Here is a 9367-nt window from a genome sequence, read left to right on the forward strand (position 1 = left end):
ATCCAGTGGCTTGGGAGACCAGGGCAGGAAGATTGTGAGTTCAAAGCCGCCTCAGCAACAGTGAGGCGCTAAGCAGCTCAGCGAGACCCTCTCTCTTAATAAAATACAGAATGGGGCTGGGGCTGGGGCTGGGGCTGGGGCTCGGTGGTCGAGTGCCCCTGAGTTCGATCCCCGGTACCAAAAGCAAAAATCAAAACAAAACAAAATCCATACAAGACAAATTTTATTGTGGTATTTCAGACTTGTTAAAGAAATCATAAGTACAGTGCACTTTCAAGCGCAATCTCATCACGACCTCACAAGCACCCTGAGAGATAACTACAGATTACTTTGTAGGGGGCACTTGAGGGAGGTGACCCATTACGTCCTACAGACATGACTCCCTGCTCCAGGTCTTCAACACCCTGGGCCTGCAAGACAGAAACAGCAACCTTGGCCATAGAGTGAGGACTCAGGCTACCTTCTCTGCATACAGCACCCTGGGAGGGATACCTGGAGTGAGCAGAGAGGTTTCTCCTTGCTCACTGGCCCGAGCCCAACTTCCACTGGGGAAAGAGCAAGTAGAGTGACCACCAGCCCCCTGCATCCCTCTCTGTCCTGCCCGGGGCTGGCCAGGCTGTCTGACCCTCAGCCAGGATGAGGCTGGGCTGCACCTGCTCCCTCTGCAGAGCGAGGTCCAATCTGCTGCATCTGGAAGCCTCTCTCACGAGCCTTCCCCAGTCCTCAGTGACCACAGTGTGGCTATTGCCTGGATCTGCCAGCGACACACAGGACATGTGGCGGTATCCCTGAAGATCCGCTGGGCACAGGAGCTGCAGAAGTGTGAGTGGCCGCAGGGGTCAAGGTAGGTGTCGGCAGCGTGGTGGAAGCAGATGATGCACTCGTCCCCCTGGGTGACTGGGAAAGAGAAGAACACAGGTTGGGGTGCATGTCGGGTAAGAGGAGGGCCACTACTCACGATCTGACCCCAGAACAGAGCAGAGTGCTGTATTCTGAATATGACCTCATGTGAAAATGCTCCCGGTGATCAAGTGCAGAAAACCAGGAAGAAAACTAACACACATACAGTGGCCTTCCCTTAGGAAGGTTTTGCATTCCATGGTTACCTGTGGTCTGAAAATAGTAAATGGAAAATTCCAGAAAAAAACAAGTCATGAATTTTAAATAATTGGCATTACACTGTACCGTTCTTTTTTTTTTCATTCTGTTATTTTTTGCACTGTACCATTCTAATTGTCCTATTATTCATTATTGTTGTTAGAATCTTACTCTACTTAAGTCACAAATTCAACTTCTTCATAGGCAAGTATAGGAAAAACAAAGTATATAGAGCTATCCCCAGTTTCAGGGTTCAGAGGAACATCATGAAACATGCCCCTGGGGATAAAGAGGGAATACAGATCATAAAATTCCAATTTTTTAAAGATAGTTACCCCTTCTTGGAAACACCTCTGTTTTTTTTTTAAGATATCTTTATTTATTTATTTTTATGTGGTGCCCAAGTTTGAACCCAGTGCCTCCCACAAGTAAGGCCAGCGCTCTGCCACTGAGCTAAGCCCTGCCCCCAAATTCCAATAAAAAAAAATTGTAGATGAACAACGTTATTTATTTTTTATTTGTATGCAGTGCTAATGATCGAACCCAGTGCCTCACACGTTGGGGAAGTGCTCTGCCCCTGAGCTACAGCCCCAGCCCATAAAATTCCAATTTTGATAAAAAGAAAACCAAGTCCAACACTTCTCCAACTGCAAATGCATGCACATCTATGATAAAAATATTGGAAGAAATTCACCCAAGAGGTCATGGTGGTTTTTCAAACGTTCTGCTTAGCCAGGTGTGGTGGCACACAATTGTAATCCTAATGGCTCGGAGGCTGAGGCAGGAGGATTGCAAGTTCTAAGTCAGTCTCAGCAACTTAGTGAGGCCCTAAGCAACTTAGTGAGACCCTGTCACAAAATCAAAAAGAAAAAAGGGCTGGAGGTGTGGCTCAGTGATTAAGTGCCCCTGGGTTCAGTTCCTGGTACAAAAAAAAAAAAAAAAAAAAAAAAAACTTTATCCCTTAATTTTATTTCTATTATTTCTATTTGGCAAAATCTTACAATGCATTGGATTACTTTCTACGGCAAAAGCATAACATTATGTGCTCGTGATGCTGCTCTAACAAGAGCACTGTAACTTGTAAAGTGGGCCGTTGCTCGAGAAGGTAGAACTCTGAGGTCACCCGCAGGCAGAATCAAACCTTCTGGCCCAAAGCCTGCGGAAGGCCTGCTGGGGGACAGAAAGACCTGCCCCGTGTAAGCAGCCCGGGCTCGGGCTTCCTCCCACCTCACTGGGCCGGGTGCTGGAGATCAGGGAGTCCACTCACCTTCGGGCTCAGGCACAGCCTCCTCAGTGGGGACCGCGGGCATGGCTGTGGGACACAGGCTGGCTGTGGGATCTGAGGCAGAGAGCGAGAGTCAGGGCGCTCCGTCACGCCTGGGCCCCGCCCGCCCCTCCGCGGCCTGCGCTCGGTCCCCACCTATAGTCTCACCCAGCAGCTGGATGGCCTTGGTGGTGCCGTACACGTCCATCACCGCCCAGAGCGGGGCGCCCACGAGCACGTCCTTGCGCAGCAGGAGCCGGCGGCCCGCGTTGACCTTGGCAAAGAGGCGGCCTCGGCGGTTCACCCAGAAGCAGACCACGTTCCCGGGGAGCACGCAGCCCTCGGGCAGCACGGCCGCCCACGTCGGGCTCTGCTCCTCCAGGTCCGGGCACACGAAGGGCGGCAGGCTGGGCGCCGACACGCGCGCGGGGTCCAGGCGCGTGAAGCCCACGCGGAGGCCCCCGCACCAGCCGCCCTCCTGCCGCAGCACGCGCAGCGCCACGCGCTCGCCGGGGGGCACCGGCCGCTGGCTGAACACGATGCCGTCGTAGAACGTGGCGCGCCTGCACGCCGTGCAGCCCCGCGCGTCCAGATGCACCTGCGCGCCCTTGGCGTCCTCGTGGAAGCGAAGTGCCTCTCGCGGAGCCTCAGCGGCTGTGGGGCAGGGTGGGGACGTGGAGAAGTCAGTGTGGGCCTGGCCAGACCCACTGGCTCCTTGGGGGAACTCGCAGCACCCCAGGGGCCCCAGCACTCGGGGCCACCTTCGCATCCCCTGGGGGACCATGTCCACTTTGCCCAGGTCCCCTGACAACAGCACCATCCCTTAATTGCCCCTCGCCCCAGGAACCCCCCGGAAATCTGCTCAGAGCCTGGTGGGAGCCCACTTTGTTCCGGATCTGATCTCCTCAGCAAACCTACTAAACTCTCAGTCCCCTCAAGGAAGGCATGAAAATTAAAGGAACTTGTGCCCTTTCCGCACGTCTAAACTCCACCCGGCCAATGGAAGTGCCAGTGTTAAGTGGAAGCAGCAGGTGCACATACTATGTTTATTATATCCAAGTATGCTCACTCCCAGACCAGCCCAGGAGTAGCTGGCCCATGTGCCAATGGGGATCACTCTGGCAGGTGGCCTGCAGTGCTTTCCTGTAGGCTTCTTCGACTTGACCTTGACATTTTCCCACAAGGAACCTGCTTTGCTTGTGGAGCCCTGCCCCACCCTTCCAAGGTGATGACCTCTTCCTGGGAGACATAGCTCCCCAGCGGGTAGGGGTGCAGGCTGGAGAAGGAGGCCGGGGTCAGCCGTTTGGAATCAGGGTTGGTCTTGCCAAAGCCCGGAGTGGGCTTGGCAACCAGGGACTTCCCATCTGACTCCGCTTGGCAGCCAGGAAGGGGAAGTTCCGGTTGGACCGATTCTGCAGACCTGAGGCCTGGAGGAAGTTGGTGGAGCTTCCTGCCCCAGGGCTGCCCCTCCCGCCCCTGCGCCCCACTTCCTTCAGGGCTGCTTGGGCAGTGGCCCTGCTCGGCTAATCGTTTGCAGTTAGAAACAAAAGCAGGTAAACTCAATCAGAACTTGAGCCAGAGCCCAGCCAAGACCCTGTCCCGTGATGGGCTGCTTTCCCCTGGCGCAAACATGCCAGCCTCATCCCAGCAGGGGCCAGCGAGAGGAGACTCCATCTGGTCAGGCTTAAGGGACACCTTTGAGACCATAGTGACACCGGTGATGCGCTGAAATATCGTGCCCTGTGACCTCTGAACAGGCCTTCAGAGAGCCCTGTGAGTCCACGTTCGCCCACCTCACCCATGCCTCTGTCCCCAGTGTCACCCTTTCCCACAATGACCTCATTCCCCCTTTCATCTGATGGGCGTACCAGACCCCTGTTCCTCAGGACTCTAGCTGTTCCTCAAGGCTGTACCCTATTCCTCAGGAGGGCGCCTGCGGGTCAGCACATCTGGACTCGTGGCAGACCAGAGGGCCCTGACAGCAGCAAGCCTGCCCCCGTCCACTCCCGAGCGGTCATCCGGGAGCCAGGGTGGATTACTGGTCATGTTTGCCACCCGGACTCCGGTCCAGACCCTCGCTGCCTAGGACCCAGTCTCCTTAGCCACAGGTAGGCATGATAGCCCTGACCGTCCAAGGCCTGGAGTCTGGTCGCCTGCTGGAGACCCTGAGCAGGAAGCACTCACTGCCCACCAGGGCTGGGGGGCAGGGGCAGGCAGGGGATCCCGGGGTAACCAGCTCAGACCAGGAGCGGGCAGGCCACCCCCGCCACGCACACTCAGCCTGCCCCTGAGCGGGCACTGGAGAGAAGCCCTGGAGTAGGCCAATCCTGTCGTCTCCTGACAGCCACTGGGGACAAAATTAAGGGGCAAATAGGAGCTGTCCTAGCCTTGCCCAGTACAGGCCCTGCTGGAAAGCAGTCCATCCCTGTCGGAACGGGAACTAGAGACTGGTCACGCTCAGCTCCTGGGGCCTCCACGGTGACCAGCAGAGATGAGCCCTTCTGGCTGACTGGAGTTTCTACCCCCACCCCCATGGCCTGGGCAGCTGGGACAGAGACTCAGGCCAGCCTGACCCCTGGCAGAACCTACTCTAGGGGCAGGGAGGGGGTCAGAGGGAAGGCTCAGGGCCCTTCCCTTCCTGGAGGGGAGCCAGGGCACTGGCTGGCTGGGTCCAGACCAGGGAGGAGGGGAGACTCCCTGGGAATGTCCTCAGTATGTGCAGGAGTCCCTCGGCAGGACAGGGAGGCCTTGGGGACGCCTGAACAGGAACTTGACAGTCTGCAGAGCTCCATCCCTGCTCAGGAGCCTCCCACTGAGTGGCCACAGGAGTTTTGTGTTCATGTCACCTACACAGAGGAGAACTAAGGAGACACACCACAGGCACGGTCCCCGGGCGGCCAGGATGTGTGAGCATCCTTCTCGCAGCTGCACACTTGGGCTACGCTCTCTACTCCAGGCAGGCAGTCCCTTAGCAATTGCCTCCTGAGTGTGATCTTGCAAGGTGGTCCCACAGGCAGGACAACGCAGGACTCTCCATACTCACTCTCCTGTACGGTTGTTATGGTTGTTCACTGCACACGGCCCAGGTTGAGTGGGGCTGAGAGCCACCCTCACCCAGCCAGCCCAACAAGGGTCTACAAGACTGTGTCCACCCTCAGAGTCCCCTTCCCTTCCTTTGCACCAGGTTCTGACACTTGAGTTTGGAGCTGGGCCACAGGGGCGTGAAAAGGGTGGACACCCACTTCCATTCTGCCTGGGTCCTCCCACAGAGCCTTGCAGGAGACCCCTTCACGACGTAGGCAACCTGGCACTCCCACCCCCAGAGTGGGACATGGCAGAGGTGGGCACGGGCCAAATGTGGCTTTTCATGCAGGTCCGTCCTGCTGGCTGGGTTGACACGGGTTCAGAGAGCCCAGGCGCCTGAGCGCCCCCACACCCAGAGGTGTCTGTCATTTGGGGCCCGTTTTCAGGCAGATCCTGAGGCTCGGTGGAGCAGCGTGACTTACCCATGGAGACCCTGTCCACTGCTGCTGGAGGAGAAGGGCTGTATACTGGGCTGGACGAGGACCCACCCTGGCAGCGGGAAGTTCAGGAAGCACGAGTCATGTGCTTTGGGATGTCTCCACCCCTGGACAGGTAGAGTCAAATTACAGCTCTTTGCTGCTAGGGTCTTGAAATTTAAGTGACATGGGGTCAGCGCCTGCTCCACTCGGGCCTCCTGGATCGTCGTCAGCTTCATCACCAGCCCTCCAGCCTCAAGGCTTTCGGGGTGCGAGGTGCCCACTTAGCTACCTGCAGCCTCTCGCTCTCCTCCCTCACTCCACGGGGGAGGCACTCAGAACTTGGGAAGCTGGGTGTCACCCACGTTCTGCCAGCCAGAAACGGGGGCGCCGGCCCGGCTCCTAGCCACGCTCACCAGATGCTACCTCCTCTATGGCGCTGTCAGTGTCCTGCCTGGAGCGCAAACGTGGTTGTCAGAGCAATGGCGGGTCTGGGGGCTGGTACGGGAACCTTTCGTGCCCACCAGGGTGCTCTGAGCAGTGGCTTTGGCTCTTTGCCTGGGAGGGCACGTCCAGAGACACACAGTCCCGGCCTCTGAGGATGAAGGACCTGGTTCTCTTCTGCCCGCCAGAGGCCCTTCTACTAAGGAACGCCTGTGGCCCCAGGTGAGGCTCCCGGAGAGCCTGGTCTCTGTCGATTTGTTCCTTCCGGTAGTCCTGTAAAGCCAGCAGGGTGAGTCGCATTGTCCCCTGCCTACAGGTGAAGGAACCAAGGTTCTGGGACAAAGTGACCCACTCATGAGCAGAGCTGGGACTCCTGGTTCTCCACAGACCCTGCACTCTCGCCCGCTGCCCACGCGGCTGCCGCTCCCTCTGCACAACAGGGTCTGAGAAGCATCACTGCAGATCCTGGACCCAGGTCTGCTGGGCTTCTGCAGAGCCGGGAAACACGGCTGCACGGGAGCCAGGGCGACCTGCCTGCACCTCCGCCCTGGGCTTCCACTGTGGCAATGACGGCCTCGCCGCTTCTTGCATCCCTGGCCCAGGATCCCAGCTGGGGATGCAGGAGGTATACTTACAGGCCTCGGAGCAGAGGTGGGCTCCCATCAGCCTGGGTCCTTGGGCACAGGTCCCTGGGTCTGCAGGGAGCTGTCTGGTGAAGGCCAGTGGTCAGGTTTCCAAAGACTCAACAGGTTCCCTTTTTATGGGCCAGAGATCATGTTACCGAGTTGATGATTAATTGGATTGGCTGTCAAGCATTACAATATCCTGGGGATTTCCTGGTCAAGTTCTCCTGGCTTGCAGCAAACTTGGTGCAGCTGACCGACCTGAGAAAAGGAAACAGGAACTGGGGACATGGTCTGGGTAGGTTTTAGGGTAGCCTTCTCTGACTTCTGACCAATCTCAACCTGGCTGTGTGTTGTGATTGCTCAAGTCATGTAAATAAGCACCTGTGTCCAGACTTGCCCACAAAGATTCGGGTTCCATTGACAGGTGGGACCCAGGCATTAGGAGTTTTAAAAAGTACCCCCGGTGAGTCCAGTGCACAGCCAGGTGGAGGCCCACAGCTACAGGCCCCGCATACAGAAGGTGCTCAATTTGCTGAAGTGGAATTGACTTGAATGAGTTGCACCCCAGAATCTGTGAAGTGGTGTCTGCCCTGGGTCTCCAGCACAGAGGAGGGGGCTCTGCAGACAGAAGGAGAGAGGGGGAGATGGTTCCCCCAGACCTGCTGGAGCTGAAATTCTACTTTCCAGAATTTACCACATAATGCAAACGGCCCCAGCAGAGGTCATGCCAAAGGCCTGCTGGCTCCTGGCTCTGGCAAAGAAGTCAGAGATCTTCTGTCCCTTTGATTGCCGCAGGGAAACTGAAGCTCATGGAGGAAGGAGCTCCTCTTACCCAGTGTTTTCTATGGGGCAAAGAGTCTCCCGCACACCTTGTTAAAAGCAGGATGACTCAGAAGGCCTGGGGCCTGCAGGGATCTGTTTCTAACTTCAGGTGACAAGGCCCAAGCATGTCGCAGGCCTGAAGTACCCTGGCCCTTGACCCCCAGACTAAGCCTTTCCCAAGATCCCAGATCAAGGTCACGATCAGCCACTACTTGGAACTCTGCCGTATGAATAGCTCCTGGGCACGAGGATAGAGCAGAGGTGCAGCGGAGTAGGCTGGGGAGGTTGACCGGTGGGAGAGGGTGGAGAGTCTGAGGCCAGGCTCTGCTCCTGCATTACCTCGGGCTGCTCCCTTGCGCTCCTTGGGCCCTGGGTCTCCATGATAAAACAGGAAGCCACGATGAGCCGGTCTGGGGGTCCTTCTAGCCCAAGAAGCTGCGACTGTGGGCTTGGTGAGCGGAAGTTGACAGCAGCCTGGCCGGTTACCTTCCAAGACGTTGCTGCGCCTGGCCCACCTCTCATGCCACACCCTGCCAGGCTCGGGGCTTTGTGCACGGCAGGCAGTTTTCCAGAGGCCGAGCACCTGGGAAGGAGCCAGTGCCAATCACGAGGAGCCCGGGTTGACGGTTCTGGGAGGTAACAGCTGGCCCCGTCCCCTGGCTTACGGTCCTGGTGGCCCAGGCTGAGGGAGCCAGGCTCATGGCATCCCCTAGTGCCCTCTGGCAGCCCTGCCAGTCTTGGGGCGGCGCAGGAGCCGCCTCCCTCCTCCCTGTCCCAGGCTCCACCTGTAGGACCGGCTGCCTTAAGCGCCTCGCTGATAAACCGCATTCCCACCGGAGAGATACGTGTGGCATCTTATCAGGGAAACCAGCACTGGAGCTTCAGCCTGTCTGGAAAAATACTGGGCGAGCTGGGGCCTGCCGGGTTTGCAGGACCTCAGTGGGGGTGGACATTCTGAGACACCGGAGCCTCCTTGCTCCCAACATCCCGGGGACAGGAGTGCCAGGCCGGCCCCCCACTGGCTCCCATGCGAATTTATTTAACAAACTGACAGGTTTGGTCCAGGGCCCTCTAAAATATGGCGCCTCCAATGGGGGAAGACAGCGGAAGTGGGAAGGCAAGAGCCGCCTTGCCCTTCCTGCCTGAGGCAGGTCACAGACCCTCAGCGGCATCCTTAGCTTTGAGGACAGCAGCAGAGGAAAGAATCTGGACAAACAGGCCTGGCTGAGTTCCTGCCCCTCTGTCCAACCAAGCTCCTACACAACAGCCACAACTCCACCGCACTCGGCAGAAAGGCACGCAGGCGTCCCTGTTTCTCCAGGCCTTCCTTTGTGAAGGCTCCTGGCCACATGTTAAATAAGCTTCTCTCATTCATCTGTCTTTTGCAATTGGGGTCTTAGCCTTGAACCTAGCAGCAGGTAAGCAAAGACAGAACCTCTCCTTTTAAGAGACCACTGTTCTAAGTCCAGTACTATATTAACTTGGTACTCCTCCTGGAAGCTCCTCAGGTCCTATTTATGGTACCCATTCCCATTTCACAGATGGGGAAACTGAGGCAAAAGTGGTCAAGCAACTTGTTCTGTGATCAGGAAGCAGGACTTGGTCCTCACACG

The 9367-nt window shown here is 57.1% G+C and overlaps 1 protein-coding gene across 3 annotated transcripts; it reads right to left on the reverse strand.

The window, feature by feature from the left end:
- Nucleotides 1-218: 218 nt before the first annotated feature.
- On the reverse strand, nucleotides 219-8469 carry Neurl3 (neuralized E3 ubiquitin protein ligase 3). Of its 3 annotated transcripts, XR_007104723.1 has the most exons (6): nucleotides 8094-8469; nucleotides 6942-7190; nucleotides 2519-3016; nucleotides 2366-2437; nucleotides 654-897; nucleotides 219-410 (listed from the first exon to the last, which is right to left on the reverse strand). XR_007104723.1 is itself a non-coding variant. In XM_047523093.1 (5 exons), the coding sequence occupies exons 2-5, from the start codon at nucleotides 6967-6969 to the stop codon at nucleotides 704-706; spliced, it is 792 nt and encodes a 263-aa protein (XP_047379049.1). In that variant the 5' UTR covers nucleotides 6970-7190; nucleotides 8094-8469; the 3' UTR covers nucleotides 219-703. The 3 variants fall into 3 exon arrangements, 2 of the variants coding, with proteins under 2 accessions (XP_047379049.1, XP_047379050.1); XM_047523093.1 differs by having other exon boundaries at nucleotides 219-897; XM_047523094.1 differs by having other exon boundaries at nucleotides 219-897; nucleotides 2531-3016; nucleotides 8094-8466.
- Nucleotides 8470-9367: the final 898 nt, after the last annotated feature.

The sequence above is a fragment of the Sciurus carolinensis genome, chromosome 13 (assembly GCF_902686445.1).
Source record: "Sciurus carolinensis chromosome 13, mSciCar1.2, whole genome shotgun sequence".
Classification (NCBI taxonomy): Eukaryota; Metazoa; Chordata; class Mammalia; order Rodentia; family Sciuridae; genus Sciurus; species Sciurus carolinensis.